The 24800-nt window shown below is 35.5% G+C and overlaps 2 protein-coding genes across 3 annotated transcripts; both read left to right on the top strand.

Annotated features, from left to right (window-relative positions):
- Nucleotides 1-7: 7 nt before the first annotated feature.
- Nucleotides 8-4908, top strand: LOC125779288 (uncharacterized). The gene is made up of 2 exons (XM_049460516.1): nt 8-2761; nt 2819-4908. Exons 1-2 carry the CDS (start codon nt 2642-2644, stop codon nt 3374-3376), a joined length of 678 nt encoding a protein of 225 aa, XP_049316473.1. The 5' UTR covers nt 8-2641; the 3' UTR covers nt 3377-4908.
- Nucleotides 4909-5021: 113 nt separating this feature from the next.
- Nucleotides 5022-21818, top strand: LOC125779287 (piggyBac transposable element-derived protein 4-like). 2 transcript variants are annotated; one of them, XM_049460515.1, is made up of 3 exons: nt 5023-6982; nt 20953-21118; nt 21176-21818. In XM_049460515.1, coding segments are annotated over exons 1-3 (726 nt in total). In that variant the 5' UTR covers nt 5023-6980; the 3' UTR covers nt 21734-21818. The 2 variants fall into 2 exon arrangements, with proteins under 2 accessions (XP_049316471.1, XP_049316472.1); XM_049460514.1 differs by lacking the exons at nt 20953-21118; nt 21176-21818 and adding an exon at nt 18932-20204 and having other exon boundaries at nt 5022-9154.
- The last annotated feature ends 2982 nt before the right edge of the window (nt 21819-24800 follow it).

The following is a 24800-nucleotide window of genomic DNA, read 5'->3' as shown; positions in this document are numbered from 1 at the left end:
AGGGGTTCCCCCGTTTTGCATTTTTCTTTGCTCAACATAGCTAGTGCAAAAAATAATTGCGGGATTCCCACTTTTGGCTTTTTGTGTAGAATCACGAATGTTTATGCGAATTTGTTCAGTTTGTGTGTTGATTTCGAGAGTTCGGACATGTTTACTTATGAAATGGCGCACTTGAATGAAGACGAGATACGAGAAGTGCTCTGTGCAGAAAGTGTATCGGATATCTCAGATTGCGATATTGATTATAATTCGGAGAATTATGAAACAAATGAGTCTGAAACAGATAGTGAACCGGAACCCCTCTTAACTCCAAGTGGCTCTGTTGATTCCTTATTTATTGCTAAAAACAAAATGGTATGGAGTGCCACACCATTACCTCAGCATATTGGATCTGCGATTGAGAATATTATTTCAACACAACCAGGACCAACTCGATTTGCAGTGTCCAGATGCCATGACATTGTCTCAGCTTTTTTGTTGTTTTTTCCGCCTCCAATAGAAAAAATTGTGATAGAAAATACTAATAAGTACGACAGAGTCAAGTTCGACGACAAATGGGGCGATATTGATGATGACATATTGTGTCGGTGAGTACATTCTTGTTTTTCTTATTTTAGTAAAATATTTTACTAATATAAACTTACTCAATGACAGCGGCAAAAATGAAGATGTTCATGGTTTATTTGATTCAAAATTTGGTCGCCCAATTTTCCGATCAATTATGTCTGAAAATCATTTCCACAAGATTACTAGTGCGCTTCGTTTCGATGATGTTTTGAGTCGACAACAAACGCGTAGTAGCGATAAATTTGCTCCTATTCGTGACTTGTGGGACCGTTGGCAACAATTTCTTCCAATGTTCTACAACTGCCATGAAAATGTCACGGTTGATGAGCAACTTGTTGCATTCAGGGGGCGATGTTCTTTTCGACAGTTTATGCCATCAAAACCAGCAAAATATGGTTTGAAGTTTTGGTTATCCGTGGACTCAAAGTCCGGCTACGTATGGAAAATACAACCATACCTTGGTAAACCTAGAAATGCTAAGCCCGAAAAGAACCAAGGAGAACGCGTTGCATTGGACTTGACAGACGATTTGAAAGGGCAAAATATAACAGCTGACAATTTTTTTTCCACATTTGAGTTGGTAAAAAAACTTCATGAGAGAAAACTTACATATGTGGGAACGGTTCGCAAAAACAAAACTTTCATTCCTCCGAAATTGCTTACTGTGAAGAATCTTCCATTGTACAAATCTACATTTGCATTCAATGACATTGCGACATTAGTATCATACATCAGTCACAAAAACAAAGCAACTATATTGATTAGTACAATACACAAAAAAGATAAAGTTGATGAGAGTGGACCGAAGAAAAAACCAGAGATTGTTTCTTATTACAATTCAACAAAAGGTTTACTACAAATAGTTTTTTGCCTGCCAATAATTTTTTATGTTTCATATCTTTAGGTGGCGTTGATACTGCTGATCAAATGATTGGCTCCTACACGACGAAACGCCAAACAAATCGATGGCCAAACATTGTATTTGCAAATATATTAGATATATCCGCTTTGAATGCGTACATAATTTTTTCCGAAATCGATGTTTCATGGACTCCAGCTTGTCGGAATCGGAGGAGACCAAATTTTTTGCGGCAACTTGCACTTTCTTTGGCTGAGCCACATATGATGAAACGCACTAAATTACCTCAACAACAATTTTCAGCGCAGTTATTGAGAGAAATACGAACACCTTCCACAGCACCAGTGGCCTGCTCTAAAAATGCTTCTAGTTCAGGACATCGAAAGCGAGGAATTTGTAGTTGCTGCAAGTCTAAGTCTGATGTAAAATGCTCCATTTGCAGTGCGTTTATTTGCAAAACCAACCCAAAAACATTTTGCTCATCATGTAGTACCAAAAAATATCGAACAAACTAATAAATACTTATTTTTGGAAAATTAATGTAAAGAAAATCAAAGAAAATATACTATGGACCAAATGGTCCCTTAACCTAAGATTCGTAATTTTCAATTTATCTTAGTCCAGTTTTAAGTCAGAGAATTACACATAATATTGTTTTATAAAAAGACCACCTGAGCTGAAAAATTTAGACAGTATATATCAACGTTGCAAAGTTACAAAGAAAACAAAAAAAAATGGTCTTAACCTTACAGCAGGGTTAAATAATTCCGATTAAAAATAGAAAAACGTCCGTTCGCGGTAATAGTCTTTAATACAAAAGCATTCTTATGTAAGTGCAAGTATGTAGTTATCAGGCAGGTTCTGGAATTCACTTCCGAGTGAATATCTAGCAAATTCGTTTTCAATCCGACATTTGGTGTTCTGTGTTTCACTTTCACAATATCAATTCCACATTTTTTCTAAAATGAATTCCGAGTGAATACGCATGTTCTGGAAAACGAATTCACAATAAAAATGTCGGTTAGCATTCACTTCAGTTCGAAATTGTGAATTTGGTGCGAGCAAATGTGTAAGTAAATAAAAACGCTTGATTATTGGAATAAATAGAGATTTAAATATTTTGTTTTAAAACTGTAACAAGCAATTAAAGTTAAATATTATTTTTATAGGGGTAAACATAAGAATACGGAGCAGGAAGCGATCCTTGTCCACTTCATGGAGTCGCATAAAGACATCGCTCGAGGTTTTGTTAAGGGTGACAAAGTAAAAGTTGATGCCCTATGGAAAGAGGTGGTGACAGAAAGGACACAGAAAGATATTTCTGGTTGGAAAAAGGTAATTTTTTTTTATATTTTAGCTAATTTTTCTTCATTTTAAATAATATTTCAATAGGTTTGGATGGATTGGAAGGCCTTCATAAGGAAAAAAGTTGCACACAACAACTTAGAAGCGAGGGCAACAGGAGGAGGGCCATTCAACAAGCACATCCTCACTCCAACTGAAGACACAATAGCCCAATTATGTGGTATATATACCGTGGTGGAAGGTATTCCCAGCACAGCAGACTTTGGTGTCCCTTCTGAAAATTGCAATGTGCCTCCAGAGATTTCCAGCGATGATGACAACCTCCCATCTAGAAGCAGTTCTGCTCGATTCCGAAGACGTGAGCCTATGGTAACCGACCACTTAAGGAATAATATCGGTGAGCAGACAGGTGCCTTGAAAAGTATTGTAGATGGGTTGCAAGAAAATATTGAGGCCACAAAGAAAATTAACACTAGCATTCAATGCCTTTGTGAAAGAGTAAAAGACTTGACTGAGGAGAACAAAAGACACCATTTCGAAATGGAGCGGCTGCGACAATCAGAAAATGAAATGAAATATAAAGAGTATGAATTGGCTGAGCTGAAAATGTATTCTAAATACCAGTGCAAACCAAACAGTAATTAACTCCATAATTTCCTCTTTTATAGTTTTTTAAAGAGTATAAACACAGCGATGTTTTTTACAATAATAACTTACCTTATGACCGTACCTGTATTTAATACATTCATGTACAATTTTGAATTAATTGTTTTGAGTTTTTTGAAATTAGTGAATTTATAATTATTTTAATTTTAGCTTTAATATTGATATTAAAATTAATGACATTTTAAAAGTGTCTTTAAATTTGAGTTTGTTTTATTTACTTCGGTGCTTTAAACTTTCAGGAAATTGTATGAAGATGAGTGGCTATATTCTCTCTTAATGTTATGGCTTCAGTATCCAGTGTGGCATCATTTAATACTCCCTCAGCAACTGCAGGTTCCATTCTCTCGACTTCAGTGTCAACAGAAAATAACTCCTGTACTTTGTAGTGTTTGCAAACATTATGTAACGCGCAGCAAACATTTGTTATTTGTACCACTTTTTTTGGTTGGTATTGAAGAGGGCGTGCTAAGCATCTAAACCTGCTTTTTAGCACCCCTATTGTTCTCTCAACGACATTGCGTGCCGAAGAATGCTTTTGGTTAAACGTATGCTGCGATGTGCCAACAAGTGGATCTCTAAAAGGCGTTAGCAAATAAATATAGTTTAAAAAAACTAAAAAACACGCTTTTAAAGCATATCAAACCAAAAAGTGAAAAATAATTCTTTGTATAAACTAACAATAATAATGAAGGAAAAATTCCTGCATTATTGTGAAAATAACGTGGAATGCTCGATATATGAAAAATATGTCACAAAGCACCCCACGCTTTTCTCACAATAATGCAGGAATTTTTCCTTCATTATTATTGTTAGTTTATACAAAGAATTATTTTTCACTTTTTGGTTTGATATGCTTTAAAAGCGTGTTTTTTAGTTTTTTTAAACTATATTTATTTTTAATTTTTTAGTTTTTCTTCTATGAGATTTGCCAATATTGTGAAATATAAACGAATATAACTTAAATCGTATTCTCCGCCATTAGATTCGGTGACAATTTTTAAAAAGCTCACATCGACGTGACAGCCAAAGTTAAAAAAAAAGAGTTTTCTACTACAGTTGCTTCTCGGAGGCATTTTGAAAACTAGTATCTGAATTTTTTTTTACTACAAAAATTTTATTATAAGTATTAATTTTTTTATTACCTAAAAGTCACATGTTTTGCATTATTAATTTGATATTATTTCTTATATGTACATATATATATGTACATATGTAAGTATATGTATCTATATAAAGTATACTTTCTTTAAGGATATACATATGTATATTTCAGTATATACATATGCTACTCAAATGTCGCCAAAACTAGTTTTATATAGATGTCGCATATTTTTGGTGAGCTGCTTAAACTTACTGTCGCCTTCCTACAGTGTCTCTCAAATATTCTACGTTTCAGTACCACTTAAAAAAGTTACAAACATACATACATACATACATACGCCTTCCTACAGTGTCGCTCAAATATTCTACGTTTCAGTACCACTTAAAAAAGTTACAAACATACATACATACATACATACATACATACATACATACATACATACAAGTGAAGCTAATAAAAGCGTATTAAAAAAGCTTAACGACGACAAATGTTTTATCCACTAATTAAGAGTATATGTATGCTTAAATGCTGGCACGCCACTGTTTTATTCACTCGTTCTAGAAGCGTAAATGATGACACGCAACTGTCTTGGTCACTAAAAGGACGGCGATCGAAAAAAGGCGATGTACGGGCTCGACAGTAACTTGAAATAAATTTGTTAGCGTATTTACCTAAGTGTTACCCATAACATATTCATTTTTTAGCGAATTGTTTATTTACTTACATATAACAAAAGTATTTGTTACCCAAATTTCTGTTAGTGTTATTATTTTGGTTGGCAGTTTGTTACGTTTAACATATAAACAAGTTAGCATGTTTGTTACATATTTGTTATAAGTAACAAAACATATGTGCTACCTCGATTTTCCTCGTTCGTCTTCTTCTTTGCTGGCGTAGAAACTGCTTACGCGGTTATAGCCGAGTTAACAACAGCGTGCCAGTCGTTTCTTTTTATAGCAAGGCGACGCCAAGTCGAGATTCCAAGCGAAACCAGACCCTTCTCCACCTGGTTTTTCCAATGGGGTGGCGGTCTTCCTCTTCTTTTGTTTCCCCCGGCAGGTAATGGAGCTGGAGTGTGTTCGTCCATTCGGACGACATGACCTAGGCAGCGTAGCCCCTGTCTTTTAATTCGCTGAACTAGTTCAATGTCGTCGTATATCTCATACCGTGCAGGGCATGCCTCTGCACCATATAACCCGACGGGAATAATGAATGATTTATAGAGGTTTGTTTTTGATCGTGGAGAGAGGGCTTTACTTCTACTTGGTCCGAAGTAGCACCTGTTGGCAAGAGATATTCGGCGTCGGATTTCGTGGCTGACATTGTTGTTGATGTTGCTGCTGGTTCCAAATAGACGAAATTATATACGACTTTGAAGTTTTGACTGTCGTGACGGTCACCCCTACGGGTAGGGGGGCTCCTGCTTGCAGGGGGAAGAATATAACCATGGTAAGGCATGCCTTTCGTAAGATGTGACTAAAATCCCACATGCACTGTGTCTGCCATTCTGGGTTTACCTTGAAATGTCAGTGTATTCCGTGTCAGATAGTGTGCTATAATACTTATCGTAAAAAATGAATATTATGCGCTTTATATTTATTCCTGGTATAAGGCATTTGAATTACGAGACAAATGTCACCAGTCATTTGAGTTCTTAGGGGCTCAACTGGCAGTAGCGAAAGCTACAAATTCTCACCACGGGCAGCAGGTTGCCTTTGGAGATTACTCCAATCTGCTCATTGGGTTTCGCCCTTTGTGGATATTCGTGGTGGTTGTAGTTTGAACCTAAATGCAGGCATGGCATTTTGTCCAACGTGGAGTCGCATTGCGGCCGGGTGCCAGATCCAGAGTACGGCAGAGGTTTTAGGTCGGCATCATACCCGACCAAGGTGAGTGCTGATTGCATTTATGCGTTATGGCGCTGATCCATTGTATTGATCTACGTGCTTCTAGAAATAACGAACACTGTTGTGGCGGAATGTCACGAGTCAGCATGTTTTAGAAATGCATCATATTAATATGTAGCTAAAGTGAGTTTTAAGTTCTATTGAAAAAAGCAGTTGCTGAACAAATCTCTTGGTGTTGTGCTGTCATTTATTGAGGAGATCGCGGCTAACAATAACAATAAGAACAGGGAGATTATTAACAGAATTTAAAACAACAATTAAAATTTTGCACTATTGGTGGTTTCATTCCCTTAAACATGTGTTCAAAAATTTCATTACTTAATAAATCTTTAAATAGGAAAACTGTGGACGATTAAACAACAATAATTAAATTAAACAACAAAAATTATTCAAAACAAAAACAACAATATCATAGAAGCAACAGTGGCAACAGCAATAACAATAATTAAATTAACAACAAAAATAATGAAAAACAAAATCAACAGCGGCAACAGCAGCAGCAGCTATGACAAAACATCAACTTCAACAATAGCAACAAAAGCAACAGCGGCTTCCTAGAAGATGCAGAGAAGTAATGTAAGATTAAATTAAATATTGAAACATATTATTATATTATATACATACATATGTGTGCATAAAATAAGATAAGTCATCAAAGATCAAAAGCCAGTTATTTTAAAATTGTAGAGAGTGGATTAAATCTTAAATTCTCTGTGACTTCAAAATTGTAGGAGCAAGTCTTTGATAGATCTTGTACTACCAGTGTAAGTAAAACTGTAGGAATAAGATACATACTGAAATTTCCATAAAGAAACTAAAAAAGTGTTCTAAATGTAAAAAGAAAGTGTTAAAAATTAAAACGAAAACACAAAACAAAAACTTCAAAATAAGTGAAAATAATTATATTTTAATAAAACAGAAGTTCTCGGAAAAGAAAAACAAATCAGTTTAAATAAAATGACTTGTAATAATAGGATTTTAGAAATTATTTTCATCTTGCCCCACCAGCTAGTTGTGTAGATTGCAAAATAAAACTAAAACAACATTTTGAAATAACGTAAATACATTACGCGTAGGTAGCATTAGTGAGTTAAGCAACAAAATTATTGAAATAATTGATGCTATAACTAAATTTGGAGCTCTCGACGAAAACGAGGGGACGATGAAGGACATTTTTTGAAGAATGCTTATTCAACGTATTAAGCAAATCACATCAGGGACTTGTGCTTATGCAATAAGGAACTCTACACAATGTGCCAAATAATAGAAATAATTTTACAGGCCAACAAAGTTTTAGGCCTAGATGTGCTAATAATTTTAACAATTAACAAAATTACAGGCCAATACATACGATTAATTCTGCAAGTCAACAACAAAATAATAGAACTGATAACACATTCAATTTTCGAGGTCAGACAAATGGATTGGGTCAACATAATAGCAGACTACAAAATACAAGTAATTTTGCTCGACAGTACTCGTGGATTACCTGGACTAACAATAACAGTGGACATTATAGGTCTAGGAATTTTAATAGGCCTACTCTATGGAAGTTAATACCATGAGTCGGGTTGAGGAACTGGAAGAAACAAACGTTAATGGAGACTTAATCAACTGACTTGCGATGATAAATACCCTCTGCCAAATATTGATGGGATTTTGGATAAATTGGGCAAAGCACAGTACTTTAGCATCATTGATTTAGACAAAGTTTATCACCAAATATTCAGGGGTGTTGTGGAATCTGATAGTTGTCGGAATCAGAATTGAAACCGATCAAAAAAAGCTGTAGGTGTCATGAATACAGACATTATTGGTTTGATATTCGAAATAGAATTTGTATCGGTTTTGGCTGTCACGGAAACCAATTTTATCGGTTTTGCTGTCTGAAAAAATCTTAAGCGTTTTTAAGATTAAGGTTGAAATTAGACTCACTGAGGTGCACAACTAAAAGCACATTGCCTGTGCTATCTCGGTTTTAACCCTGCTGTTAGGTAAAAAAAAACTTACGAATCTTAGGTTAGAGGACCATTTGGTCCATACTGCAGTTTTCATACAAAATAACAATTTAATCTTAGTCTTTATATTTAGTTTGGTTCAATACTTGCTAAATATTATTATTTTATTATTTACTCAACTCTGGTAAAATAAAAACTAGGCGAGGGGTTCCCCCGTTTTGCATTTTTCTTTGCTCAACATAGCTAGTGCAAAAAATAATTGCGGGATTCCCACTTTTGGCTTTTTGTGTAGAATCACGAATGTTTATGCGAATTTGTTCAGTTTGTGTGTTGATTTCGAGAGTTCGGACATGTTTACTTATGAAATGGCGCACTTGAATGAAGACGAGATACGAGAAGTGCTCTGTGCAGAAAGTGTATCGGATATCTCAGATTGCGATATTGATTATAATTCGGAGAATTATGAAACAAATGAGTCTGAAACAGATAGTGAACCGGAACCCCTCTTAACTCCAAGTGGCTCTGTTGATTCCTTATTTATTGCTAAAAACAAAATGGTATGGAGTGCCACACCATTACCTCAGCATATTGGATCTGCGATTGAGAATATTATTTCAACACAACCAGGACCAACTCGATTTGCAGTGTCCAGATGCCATGACATTGTCTCAGCTTTTTTGTTGTTTTTTCCGCCTCCAATAGAAAAAATTGTGATAGAAAATACTAATAAGTACGACAGAGTCAAGTTCGACGACAAATGGGGCGATATTGATGATGACATATTGTGTCGGTGAGTACATTCTTGTTTTTCTTATTTTAGTAAAATATTTTACTAATATAAACTTACTCAATGACAGCGGCAAAAATGAAGATGTTCATGGTTTATTTGATTCAAAATTTGGTCGCCCAATTTTCCGATCAATTATGTCTGAAAATCATTTCCACAAGATTACTAGTGCGCTTCGTTTCGATGATGTTTTGAGTCGACAACAAACGCGTAGTAGCGATAAATTTGCTCCTATTCGTGACTTGTGGGACCGTTGGCAACAATTTCTTCCAATGTTCTACAACTGCCATGAAAATGTCACGGTTGATGAGCAACTTGTTGCATTCAGGGGGCGATGTTCTTTTCGACAGTTTATGCCATCAAAACCAGCAAAATATGGTTTGAAGTTTTGGTTATCCGTGGACTCAAAGTCCGGCTACGTATGGAAAATACAACCATACCTTGGTAAACCTAGAAATGCTAAGCCCGAAAAGAACCAAGGAGAACGCGTTGCATTGGACTTGACAGACGATTTGAAAGGGCAAAATATAACAGCTGACAATTTTTTTTCCACATTTGAGTTGGTAAAAAAACTTCATGAGAGAAAACTTACATATGTGGGAACGGTTCGCAAAAACAAAACTTTCATTCCTCCGAAATTGCTTACTGTGAAGAATCTTCCATTGTACAAATCTACATTTGCATTCAATGACATTGCGACATTAGTATCATACATTAGTCACAAAAACAAAGCAACTATATTGATTAGTACAATACACAAAAAAGATAAAGTTGATGAGAGTGGACCGAAGAAAAAACCAGAGATTGTTTCTTATTACAATTCAACAAAAGGTTTACTACAAATAGTTTTTTGCCTGCCAATAATTTTTTATGTTTCATATCTTTAGGTGGCGTTGATACTGCTGATCAAATGATTGGCTCCTACACGACGAAACGCCAAACAAATCGATGGCCAAACATTGTATTTGCAAATATATTAGATATATCCGCTTTGAATGCGTACATAATTTTTTCCGAAATCGATGTTTCATGGACTCCAGCTTGTCGGAATCGGAGGAGACCAAATTTTTTGCGGCAACTTGCACTTTCTTTGGCTGAGCCACATATGATGAAACGCACTAAATTACCTCAACAACAATTTTCAGCGCAGTTATTGAGAGAAATACGAACACCTTCCACAGCACCAGTGGCCTGCTCTAAAAATGCTTCTAGTTCAGGACATCGAAAGCGAGGAATTTGTAGTTGCTGCAAGTCTAAGTCTGATGTAAAATGCTCCATTTGCAGTGCGTTTATTTGCAAAACCAACCCAAAAACATTTTGCTCATCATGTAGTACCAAAAAATATCGAACAAACTAATAAATACTTATTTTTGGAAAATTAATGTAAAGAAAATCAAAGAAAATATACTATGGACCAAATGGTCCCTTAACCTAAGATTCGTAATTTTCAATTTATCTTAGTCCAGTTTTAAGTCAGAGAATTACACATAATATTGTTTTATAAAAAGACCACCTGAGCTGAAAAATTTAGACAGTATATATCAACGTTGCAAAGTTACAAAGAAAACAAAAAAAAATGGTCTTAACCTTACAGCAGGGTTAAATAATTCCGATTAAAAATAGAAAAACGTCCGTTCGCGGTAATAGTCTTTTATACAAAAGCATTCTTTATTTCAATAGTTCGCTAGTTAGCCTAAATCTTAACCTAACGGCTTAGACTAGAGGTAAGTATACGAGTAGTATGTATACAAAAAGGGGTAAGTATGTAGTTATCAGGCAGGTTCTGGAATTCACTTCCGAGTGAATATCTAGCAAATTCGTTTTCAATCCGACATTTGGTGTTCTGTGTTTCACTTTCACAATATCAATTCCACATTTTTTCTAAAATGAATTCCGAGTGAATACGCATGTTCTGGAAAACGAATTCACAATAAAAATGTCGGTTAGCATTCACTTCAGTTCGAAATTGTGAATTTGGTGCGAGCAAATGTGTAAGTAAATAAAAACGCTTGATTATTGGAATAAATAGAGATTTAAATATTTTGTTTTAAAACTGTAACAAGCAATTAAAGTTAAATATTATTTTTATAGGGGTAAACATAAGAATACGGAGCAGGAAGCGATCCTTGTCCACTTCATGGCGTCGCATAAAGACATCGCTCGAGGTTTTGTTAAGGGTGACAAAGTAAAAGTTGATGCCCTATGGAAAGAGGTGGTGACAGAAAGGACACAGAAAGATATTTCTGGTTGGAAAAAGGTAATTTTTTTTTATATTTTAGCTAATTTTTCTTCATTTTAAATAATATTTCAATAGGTTTGGATGGATTGGAAGGCCTTCATAAGGAAAAAAGTTGCACACAACAACTTAGAAGCGAGGGCAACAGGAGGAGGGCCATTCAACAAGCACATCCTCACTCCAACTGAAGACACAATAGCCCAATTATGTGGTATATATACCGTGGTGGAAGGTATTCCCAGCACAGCAGACTTTGGTGTCCCTTCTGAAAATTGCAATGTGCCTCCAGAGATTTCCAGCGATGATGACAACCTCCCATCTAGAAGCAGTTCTGCTCGATTCCGAAGACGTGAGCCTATGGTAACCGACCACTTAAGGAATAATATCGGTGAGCAGACAGGTGCCTTGAAAAGTATTGTAGATGGGTTGCAAGAAAATATTGAGGCCACAAAGAAAATTAACACTAGCATTCAATGCCTTTGTGAAAGAGTAAAAGACTTGACTGAGGAGAACAAAAGACACCATTTCGAAATGGAGCGGCTGCGACAATCAGAAAATGAAATGAAATATAAAGAGTATGAATTGGCTGAGCTGAAAATGTATTCTAAATACCAGTGCAAACCAAACAGTAATTAACTCCATAATTTCCTCTTTTATAGTTTTTTAAAGAGTATAAACACAGCGATGTTTTTTACAATAATAACTTACCTTATGACCGTACCTGTATTTAATAACGGGTGATTTTTTTGAGGTTAGGATTTTCATGCATTAGTATTTGACAGATCACGTGGGATTTCAGACATGGTGTCAAAGAGAAAGATGCTCAGTATGCTTTGACATTTCATCATGAATAGACTTACTAACGAGCAACGCTTGCAAATCATTGAATTTTATTACCAAAATCAGTGTTCGGTTCGAAATGTTTTTTATCGACAAATTTTGTTCAGCGATGAGGCTCATTTCTGGTTGAATGGCTACGTAAATAAGCAAAATTGCCGCATTTGGGGTGAAGAGCAACCAGAAGCCGTTCAAGAACTGCCCATGCATCCCGAAAAATGCACTGTTTGGTGTGGTTTGTACGCTGGTGGAATCATTGGACCGTATTTTTTCAAAGATGCTGTTGGACGCAACGTTACGGTGAATGGCGATCGCTATCGTTCGATGCTAACAAACTTTTTGTTGCCAAAAATGGAAGAACTGAACTTGGTTGACATGTGGTTTCAACAAGATGGCACTACATGCCACACAGCTCGCGATTCTATGGCCATTTTGAGGGAAAACTTCGGACAACAATTCATCTCAAGAAATGGACCCGTAAGTTGGCCACCAAGATCATGCGATTTAACGCCTTTAGACTATTTTTTGTGGGGCTACGTCAAGTCTAAAGTCTACAGAAATAAGCCAGCAACTATTCCAGCTTTGGAAGACAACATTTCCGAAGAAATTCGGGCTATTCCGGCCGAAATGCTCGAAAAAGTTGCCCAAAATTGGACTTTCCGAATGGACCACCTAAGACGCAGCCGCGGTCAACATTTAAATGAAATTATCTTCAAAAAGTAAATGTCATGAACCAATCTAACGTTTCAAATAAAGAACCGATGAGATTTTGCAAATTTTATGCGTTTTTTTTAAAAAAAAAGTTATCAAGCTCTTAAAAAATCACCCTTTACATTCATGTACAATTTTGAATTAATTGTTTTGAGTTTTTTGAAATTAGTGAATTTATAATTATTTTAATTTTAGCTTTAATATTGATATTAAAATTAATGACATTTTAAAAGTGTCTTTAAATTTGAGTTTGTTTTATTTACTTCGGTGCTTTAAACTTTCAGGAAATTGTATGAAGATGAGTGGCTATATTCTCTCTTAATGTTATGGCTTCAGTATCCAGTGTGGCATCATTTAATACTCCCTCAGCAACTGCAGGTTCCATTCTCTCGACTTCAGTGTCAACAGAAAATAACTCCTGTACTTTGTAGTGTTTGCAAACATTATGTAACGCGCAGCAAACATTTGTTATTTGTACCACTTTTTTTGGTTGGTATTGAAGAGGGCGTGCTAAGCATCTAAACCTGCTTTTTAGCACCCCTATTGTTCTCTCAACGACATTGCGTGCCGAAGAATGCTTTTGGTTAAACGTATGCTGCGATGTGCCAACAAGTGGATCTCTAAAAGGCGTTAGCAAATAAATATAGTTTAAAAAAACTAAAAAACACGCTTTTAAAGCATATCAAACCAAAAAGTGAAAAATAATTCTTTGTATAAACTAACAATAATAATGAAGGAAAAATTCCTGCATTATTGTGAAAATAACGTGGAATGCTCGATATATGAAAAATATGTCACAAAGCACCCCACGCTTTTCTCACAATAATGCAGGAATTTTTCCTTCATTATTATTGTTAGTTTATACAAAGAATTATTTTTCACTTTTTGGTTTGATATGCTTTAAAAGCGTGTTTTTTAGTTTTTTTAAACTATATTTATTTTTAATTTTTTAGTTTTTCTTCTATGAGATTTGCCAATATTGTGAAATATAAACGAATATAACTTAAATCGTATTCTCCGCCATTAGATTCGGTGACAATTTTTAAAAAGCTCACATCGACGTGACAGCCAAAGTTAAAAAAAAAGAGTTTTCTACTACAGTTGCTTCTCGGAGGCATTTTGAAAACTAGTATCTGAATTTTTTTTTACTACAAAAATTTTATTATAAGTATTAATTTTTTTATTACCTAAAAGTCACATGTTTTGCATTATTAATTTGATATTATTTCTTATATGTACATATATATATGTACATATGTAAGTATATGTATCTATATAAAGTATACTTTCTTTAAGGATATACATATGTATATTTCAGTATATACATATGCTACTCAAATGTCGCCAAAACTAGTTTTATATAGATGTCGCATATTTTTGGTGAGCTGCTTAAACTTACTGTCGCCTTCCTACAGTGTCTCTCAAATATTCTACGTTTCAGTACCACTTAAAAAAGTTACAAACATACATACATACATACATACGCCTTCCTACAGTGTCGCTCAAATATTCTACGTTTCAGTACCACTTAAAAAAGTTACAAACAAACATACATACATACATACATACATACATACATACAAGTGAAGCTAATAAAAGCGTATTAAAAAAGCTTAACGACGACAAATGTTTTATCCACTAATTAAGAGTATATGTATGCTTAAATGCTGGCACGCCACTGTTTTATTCACTCGTTCTAGAAGCGTAAATGATGACACGCAACTGTCTTGGTCACTAAAAGGACGGCGATCGAAAAAAGGCGATGTACGGGCTCGACAGTAACTTGAAATAAATTTGTTAGCGTATTTACCTAAGTGTTACCCATAACATATTCATTTTTTAGCGAATTGTTTATTTACTTACATATAACAAAAGTATTTGTTACCCAAATTTCTGTTAGTGTTATTATTTTGGTTGGCAGTTTGTTACGTTTAACATATAAACAAGTTAGCATGTTTGTTACATATTTGTTATAAGTAACAAAACATATGTGCTACCTCGATTTTCCTCGTTCGTCTTCTTCTTTGCTGGCGTAGAAACTGCTTACGCGGTTATAGCCGAGTTAACAACAGCGTGCCAGTCGTTTCTTTTTATAGCAAGGCGACGCCAAGTCGAGATTCCAAGCGAAACCAGACCCTTCTCCACCTGGTTTTTCCAATGGGGTGGCGGTCTTCCTCTTCTTTTGTTTCCCCCGGCAGGTAATGGAGCTGGAGTGTGTTCGTCCATTCGGACGACATGACCTAGGCAGCGTAGCCCCTGTCTTTTAATTCGCTGAACTAGTTCAATGTCGTCGTATATCTCATACCGTGCAGGGCATGCCTCTGCACCATATAACCCGACGGGAATAATGAATGATTTATAGAGGTTTGTTTTTGATCGTGGAGAGAGGGCTTTACTTCTACTTGGTCCGAAGTAGCACCTGTTGGCAAGAGATATTCGGCGTCGGATTTCGTGGCTGACATTGTTGTTGATGTTGCTGCTGGTTCCAAATAGACGAAATTATATACGACTTTGAAGTTTTGACTGTCGTGACGGTCACCCCTACGGGTAGGGGGGCTCCTGCTTGCAGGGGGAAGAATATAACCATGGTAAGGCATGCCTTTCGTAAGATGTGACTAAAATCCCACATGCACTGTGTCTGCCATTCTGGGTTTACCTTGAAATGTCAGTGTATTCCGTGTCAGATAGTGTGCTATAATACTTATCGTAAAAAATGAATATTATGCGCTTTATATTTATTCCTGGTATAAGGCATTTGAATTACGAGACAAATGTCACCAGTCATTTGAGTTCTTAGGGGCTCAACTGGCAGTAGCGAAAGCTACAAATTCTCACCAGAGACTATAACCTGGTACCACGGGCAGCAGGTTGCCTTTGGAGATTACTCCAATCTGCTCATTGGGTTTCGCCCTTTGTGGATATTCGTGGTGGTTGTAGTTTGAACCTAAATGCAGGCATGGCATTTTGTCCAACGTGGAGTCGCATTGCGGCCGGGTGCCAGATCCAGAGTACGGCAGAGGTTTTAGGTCGGCATCATACCCGACCAAGGTGAGTGCTGATTGCATTTATGCGTTATGGCGCTGATCCATTGTATTGATCTACGTGCTTCTAGAAATAACGAACACTGTTGTGGCGGAATGTCACGAGTCAGCATGTTTTAGAAATGCATCATATTAATATGTAGCTAAAGTGAGTTTTAAGTTCTATTGAAAAAAGCAGTTGCTGAACAAATCTCTTGGTGTTGTGCTGTCATTTATTGAGGAGATCGCGGCTAACAATAACAATAAGAACAGGGAGATTATTAACAGAATTTAAAACAACAATTAAAATTTTGCACTATTGGTGGTTTCATTCCCTTAAACATGTGTTCAAAAATTTCATTACTTAATAAATCTTTAAATAGGAAAACTGTGGACGATTAAACAACAATAATTAAATTAAACAACAAAAATTATTCAAAACAAAAACAACAATATCATAGAAGCAACAGTGGCAACAGCAATAACAATAATTAAATTAACAACAAAAATAATGAAAAACAAAATCAACAGCGGCAACAGCAGCAGCAGCTATGACAAAACATCAACTTCAACAATAGCAACAAAAGCAACAGCGGCTTCCTAGAAGATGCAGAGAAGTAATGTAAGATTAAATTAAATATTGAAACATATTATTATATTATATACATACATATGTGTGCATAAAATAAGATAAGTCATCAAAGATCAAAAGCCAGTTATTTTAAAATTGTAGAGAGTGGATTAAATCTTAAATTCTCTGTGACTTCAAAATTGTAGGAGCAAGTCTTTGATAGATCTTGTACTACCAGTGTAAGTAAAACTGTAGGAATAAGATACATACTGAAATTTCCATAAAGAAACTAAAAAAGTGTTCTAAATGTAAAAAGAAAGTGTTAAAAATTAAAACGAAAACACAAAACAAAAACTTCAAAATAAGTGAAAATAATTATATTTTAATAAAACAGAAGTTCTCGGAAAAGAAAAACAAATCAGTTTAAATAAAATGACTTGTAATAATAGGATTTTAGAAATTATTTTCATCTTGCCCCACCAGCTAGTTGTGTAGATTGCAAAATAAAACTAAAACAACATTTTGAAATAACGTAAATACATTACGCGTAGGTAGCATTAGTGAGTTAAGCAACAAAATTATTGAAATAATTGATGCTATAACTAAATTTGGAGCTCTCGACGAAAACGAGGGGACGATGAAGGACATTTTTTGAAGAATGCTTATTCAACGTATTAAGCAAATCACATCAGGGACTTGTGCTTATGCAATAAGGAACTCTATTTCATTGACCCAGCTATCACGAAGACGAAGGTAATTTAAATCCTTCATTTAAAAAATCCAAAAATTTAGATTTCAATAGGTTCCAAAGAAAAAATTAAGATTATAGGGCGCAAAACAATGTGCCAAATAATAGAAATAATTTTACAGGCCAACAAAGTTTTAGGCCTAGATGTGCTAATAATTTTAACAATTAACAAAATTACAGGCCAATACATACGATTAATTCTGCAAGTCAACAACAAAATAATAGAACTGATAACACATTCAATTTTCGAGGTCAGACAAATGGATTGGGTCAACATAATAGCAGACTACAAAATACAAGTAATTTTGCTCGACAGTACTCGTGGATTACCTGGACTAACAATAACAGTGGACATTATAGGTCTAGGAATTTTAATAGGCCTACTCTATGGAAGTTAATACCATGAGTCGGGTTGAGGAACTGGAAGAAACAAACGTTAATGGAGACTTAATCAACTGACTTGCGATGATAAATACCCTCTGCCAAATATTGATGGGATTTTGGATAAATTGGGCAAAGCACAGTACTTTAGCATCATTGATTTAGACAAAGTTTATCACTAAATATTCAGGGGTGTTGTGGAATCTGATAGTTGTCGGAATCAGAATTGAAACCGATCAAAAAAAGCTGTAGGTGTCATGAATACAGACATTATTGGTTTGATATTCGAAATAGAATTTGTATCGGTTTTGGCTGTCACGGAAACCAATTTTATCGGTTTTGCTGTCTGAAAAAATCTTAAGCGTTTTTAAGATTAAGGTTGAAATTAGACTCACTGAGGTGCACAACTAAAAGCACATTGCCTGTGCTATCTCGGTTTTAACCCTGCTGTTAGGTAAAAAAAAAACTTACGAATCTTAGGTTAGAGGACCATTTGGTCCATACTGCAGTTTTCATACAAAATAACAATTTAATCTTAGTCTTTATATTTAGTTTGGTTCAATACTTGCTAAATATTATTATTTTATTATTTACTCAACTCTGGTAAAATAAAAACTAGGCGAGGGGTTCCCCCGTTTTGCATTTTTCTTTGCTCAACATAGCTAGTGCAAAAAATAATTGCGGGATTCCCACTTTTGGCTTTTTGTGTAGAATCACGAATGTTTATGCGAATTTGTTCAGTTTGTGTGTTGATTTCGAGAGTTCGGACATGTTTACTTATGAAATGGCGCACTTGAATGAAGACGAGATACGAGAAGTGCTCTGTGCAGAAAGTGTATCGGATATCTCAGATTGCGATATTGATTATAATTCGGAGAATTATGAAACAAATGAGTCTGAAACAGATAGTGAACCGGAACCCCTCTTAACTCCAAGTGGCTCTGTTGATTCCTTATTTATTGCTAAAAACAAAATGGTATGGAGTGCCACACCATTACCTCAGCATATTGGATCTGCGATTGAGAATATTATTTCAACACAACCAGGACCAACTCGATTTGCAGTGTCCAGATGCCATGACATTGTCTCAGCTTTTTTGTTGTTTTTTCCGCCTCCAATAGAAAAAATTGTGATAGAAAATACTAATAAGTACGACAGAGTCAAGTTCGACGACAAATGGGGCGATATTGATGATGACATATTGTGTCGGTGAGTACATTCTTGTTTTTCTTATTTTAGTAAAATATTTTACTAATATAAACTTACTCAATGACAGCGGCAAAAATGAAGATGTTCATGGTTTATTTGATTCAAAATTTGGTCGCCCAATTTTCCGATCAATTATGTCTGAAAATCATTTCCACAAGATTACTAGTGCGCTTCGTTTCGATGATGTTTTGAGTCGACAACAAACGCGTAGTAGCGATAAATTTGCTCCTATTCGTGACTTGTGGGACCGTTGGCAACAATTTCTTCCAATGTTCTACAACTGCCATGAAAATGTCACGGTTGATGAGCAACTTGTTGCATTCAGGGGGCGATGTTCTTTTCGACAGTTTATGCCATCAAAACCAGCAAAATATGGTTTGAAGTTTTGGTTATCCGTGGACTCAAAGTCCGGCTACGTATGGAAAATACAACCATACCTTGGTAAACCTAGAAATGCTAAGCCCGAAAAGAACCAAGGAGAACGCGTTGCATTGGACTTGACAGACGATTTGAAAGGGCAAAATATAACAGCTGACAATTTTTTTTCCACATTTGAGTTGGTAAAAAAACTTCATGAGAGAAAACTTACATATGTGGGAACGGTTCGCAAAAACAAAACTTTCATTCCTCCGAAATTGCTTACTGTGAAGAATCTTCCATTGTACAAATCTACATTTGCATTCAATGACATTGCGACATTAGTATCATACATCAGTCACAAAAACAAAGCAACTATATTGATTAGTACAATACACAAAAAAGATAAAGTTGATGAGAGTGGACCGAAGAAAAAACCAGAGATTGTTTCTTATTACAATTCAACAAAAGGTTTACTACAAATAGTTTTTTGCCTGCCAATAATTTTTTATGTTTCATATCTTTAGGTGGCGTTGATACTGCTGATCAAATGATTGGCTCCTACACGACGAAACGCCAAACAAATCGATGGCCAAACATTGTATTTGCAAATATATTAGATATATCCGCTTTGAATGCGTACATAATTTTTTCCGAAATCGATGTTTCATGGACTCCAGCTTGTCGGAATCGGAGGAGACCAAATTTTTTGCGGCAACTTGCACTTTCTTTGGCTGAGCCACATATGATGAAACGCACTAAATTACCTCAACAACAATTTTCAGCGCAGTTATTGAGAGAAATACGAACACCTTCCACAGCACCAGTGGCCTGCTCTAAAAATGCTTCTAGTTCAGGACATCGAAAGCGAGGAATTTGTAGTTGCTGCAAGTCTAAGTCTGATGTAAAATGCTCCATTTGCAGTGCGTTTATTTGCAAAACCAACCCAAAAACATTTTGCTCATCATGTAGTACCAAAAAGTATCGAACAAACTAATAAATACTTATTTTTGGAAAATTAATGTAAAGAAAATCAAAGAAAATATACTATGGACCAAATGGTCCCTTAACCTAAGATTCGTAATTTTCAATTTATCTTAGTCCAGTTTTAAGTCAGAGAATTACACATAATATTGTTTTATAAAAAGACCACCTGAGCTGAAAAATTTAGACAGTATATATCAACGTTGCAAAGTTACAAAGAAAACAAAAAAAAATGGTCTTAACCTTACAGCAGGGTTAAATAATTCCGATTAAAAATAGAAAAACGTCCGTTCGCGGTAATAGTCTTTTATACAAAAGCATTCTTTATTTCAATAGTTCGCTAGTTAGCTTAAATCTTAACCTAACGGCTTAGACTAGAGGAAAGTATACGAGTAGTATGTATACAAAAAGGGGTAAGTATGTAGTTATCAGGCAGGTTCTGGAATTCACTTCCGAGTGAATATCTAGCAAATTCGTTTTCAATCCGACATTTGGTGTTCTGTGTTTCACTTTCACAATATCAATTCCACATTTTTTCTAAAATGAATTCCGAGTGAATACGCATGTTCTGGAAAACGAATTCACAATAAAAATGTCGGTTAGCATTCACTTCAGTTCGAAATTGTGAATTTGGTGCGAGCAAATATGTAAGTAAATAAAAACGCTTGATTATTGGAATAAATAGAGATTTAAATATTTTGTTTTAAAACTGTAACAAGCAATTAAAGTTAAATATTATTTTTATAGGGGTAAACATAAGAATACGGAGCAGGAAGCGATCCTTGTCCACTTCATGGAGTCGCATAAAGACATCGCTCGAGGTTTTGTTAAGGGTGACAAAGTAAAAGTTGATGCCCTATGGAAAGAGGTGGTGACAGAAAGGACACAGAAAGATATTTCTGGTTGGAAAAAGGTAATTTTTTTTTATATTTTAGCTAATTTTTCTTCATTTTAAATAATATTTCAATAGGTTTGGATGGATTGGAAGGCCTTCATAAGGAAAAAAGTTGCACACAACAACTTAGAAGCGAGGGCAACAGGAGGAGGGCCATTCAACAAGCACATCCTCACTCCAACTGAAGACACAATAGCCCAATTATGTGGTATATATACCGTGGTGGAAGGTATTCCCAGCACAGCAGACTTTGGTGTCCCTTCTGAAAATTGCAATGTGCCTCCAGAGATTTCCAGCGATGATGACAACCTCCCATCTAGAAGCAGTTCTGCTCGATTCCGAAGACGTGAGCCTATGGTAACCGACCACTTAAGGAATAATATCGGTGAGCAGACAGGTGCCTTGAAAAGTATTGTAGATGGGTTGCAAGAAAATATTGAGGCCACAAAGAAAATTAACACTAGCATTCAATGCCTTTGTGAAAGAGTAAAAGACTTGACTGAGGAGAACAAAAGACACCATTTCGAAATGGAGCGGCTGCGACAATCAGAAAATGAAATGAAATATAAAGAGTATGAATTGGCTGAGCTGAAAATGTATTCTAAATACCAGTGCAAACCAAACAGTAATTAACTCCATAATTTCCTCTTTTATAGTTTTTTAAAGAGTATAAACACAGCGATGTTTTTTACAATAATAACTTACCTTATGACCGTACCTGTATTTAATACATTCATGTACAATTTTGAATTAATTGTTTTGAGTTTTTTGAAATTAGTGAATTTATAATTATTTTAATTTTAGCTTTAATATTGATATTAAAATTAATGGCATTTTAAAAGTGTCTTTAAATTTGAGTTTGTTTTATTTACTTCGGTGCTTTAAACTTTCAGGAAATTGTATGAAGATGAGTGGCTATATTCTCTCTTAATGTTATGGCTTCAGTATCCAGTGTGGCATCATTTAATACTCCCTCAGCAACTGCAGGTTCCATTCTCTCGACTTCAGTGTCAACAGAAAATAACTCCTGTACTTTGTAGTGTTTGCAAACATTATGTAACGCGCAGCAAACATTTGTTATTTGTACCACTTTTTTTGGTTGGTATTGAAGAGGGCGTGCTAAGTATCTAAACCTGCTTTTTAGCACCCCTATTGTTCTCTCAACGACATTGCGTGCCGAAGAATGCTTTTGGTTAAACGTATGCTGCGATGTGCCAACAAGTGGATCTCTAAAAGGCGTTAGCAAATAAATATAGTTTAAAAAAACTAAAAAACACGCTTTTAAAGCATATCAAACCAAAAAGTGAAAAATAATTCTTTGTATAAACTAACAATAATAATGAAGGAAAAATTCCTGCATTATTGTGAAAATAACGTGGAATGCTCGATATATGAAAAATATGTCACAAAGCACCCCACGCTTTTCTCACAATAATGCAGGAATTTTTCCTTCATTATTATTGTTAGTTTATACAAAGAATTATTTTTCACTTTTTGGTTTGATATGCTTTAAAAGCGTGTTTTTTAGTTTTTTTAAACTATATTTATTTTTAATTTTTTAGTTTTTCTTCTATGAGATTTGCCAATATTGTGAAATATAAACGAATATAACTTAAATCGTATTCTCCGCCATTAGATTCGGTGACAATTTTTAAAAAGCTCACATCGACGTGACAGCCAAAGTTAAAAAAAAAGAGTTTTCTACTACAGTTGCTTCTCGGAGGCATTTTGAAAACTAGTATCTGAATTTTTTTTTACTACAAAAATTTTATTATAAGTATTAATTTTTTTATTACCTAAAAGTCACATGTTTTGCATTATTAATTTGATATTATTTCTTATATGTACATATATATATGTACATATGTAAGTATATGTATCTATATAAAGTATACTTTCTTTAAGGATATACATATGTATATTTCAGTATATACATATGCTACTCAAATGTCGCCAAAACTAGTTTTATATAGATGTCGCATATTTTTGGTGAGCTGCTTAAACTTACTGTCGCCTTCCTACAGTGTCTCTCAAATATTCTACGTTTCAGTACCACTTAAAAAAGTTACAAACATACATACATACATACATACGCCTTCCTACAGTGTCGCTCAAATATTCTACGTTTCAGTACCACTTAAAAAAGTTACAAACATACATACATACATACATACATACAAGTGAAGCTAATAAAAGCGTATTAAAAAAGCTTGACGACGACAAATGTTTTATCCACTAATTAAGAGTATATGTATGCTTAAATGCTGGCACGCCACTGTTTTATTCACTCGTTCTAGAAGCGTAAATGATGACACGCAACTGTCTTGGTCACTAAAAGGACGGCGATCGAAAAAAGGCGATGTACGGGCTCGACAGTAACTTGAAATAAATTTGTTAGCGTATTTACCTAAGTGTTACCCATAACATATTCATTTTTTAGCGAATTGTTTATTTACTTACATATAACAAAAGTATTTGTTACCCAAATTTCTGTTAGTGTTATTATTTTGGTTGGCAGTTTGTTACGTTTAACATATAAACAAGTTAGCATGTTTGTTACATATTTGTTATAAGTAACAAAACATATGTGCTACCTCGATTTTCCTCGTTCGTCTTCTTCTTTGCTGGCGTAGAAACTGCTTACGCGGTTATAGCCGAGTTAACAACAGCGTGCCAGTCGTTTCTTTTTATAGCAAGGCGACGCCAAGTCGAGATTCCAAGCGAAACCAGACCCTTCTCCACCTGGTTTTTCCAATGGGGTGGCGGTCTTCCTCTTCTTTTGTTTCCCCCGGCAGGTAATGGAGCTGGAGTGTGTTCGTCCATTCGGACGACATGACCTAGGCAGCGTAGCCCCTGTCTTTTAATTCGCTGAACTAGTTCAATGTCGTCGTATATCTCATACCGTGCAGGGCATGCCTCTGCACCATATAACCCGACGGGAATAATGAATGATTTATAGAGGTTTGTTTTTGATCGTGGAGAGAGGGCTTTACTTCTACTTGGTCCGAAGTAGCACCTGTTGGCAAGAGATATTCGGCGTCGGATTTCGTGGCTGACATTGTTGTTGATGTTGCTGCTGGTTCCAAATAGACGAAATTATATACGACTTTGAAGTTTTGACTGTCGTGACGGTCACCCCTACGGGTAGGGGGGCTCCTGCTTGCAGGGGGAAGAATATAACCATGGTAAGGCATGCCTTTCGTAAGATATGACTAAAATCCCACATGCACTGTGTCTGCCATTCTGGGTTTACCTTGAAATGTCAGTGTATTCCGTGTCAGATAGTGTGCTATAATACTTATCGTAAAAAATGAATATTATGCGCTTTATATTTATTCCTGGTATAAGGCATTTGAATTACGAGACAAATGTCACCAGTCATTTGAGTTCTTAGGGGCTCAACTGGCAGTAGCGAAAGCTACAAATTCTCACCACGGGCAGCAGGTTGCCTTTGGAGATTACTCCAATCTGCTCATTGGGTTTCGCCCTTTGTGGATATTCGTGGTGGTTGTAGTTTGAACCTAAATGCAGGCATGGCATTTTGTCCAACGTGGAGTCGCATTGCGGCCGGGTGCCAGATCCAGAGTACGGCAGAGGTTTTAGGTCGGCATCATACCCGACCAAGGTGAGTGCTGATTGCATTTATGCGTTATGGCGCTGATCCATTGTATTGATCTACGTGCTTCTAGAAATAACGAAC

Source organism: Bactrocera dorsalis, chromosome 6 (genome assembly GCF_023373825.1).
Source record: "Bactrocera dorsalis isolate Fly_Bdor chromosome 6, ASM2337382v1, whole genome shotgun sequence".
NCBI lineage: Eukaryota > Metazoa > Arthropoda > Insecta > Diptera > Tephritidae > Bactrocera > Bactrocera dorsalis.
The sequence above is the reverse complement of the archived record's forward strand: the minus strand, read 5'-3'. Positions and strand labels throughout refer to the sequence as shown.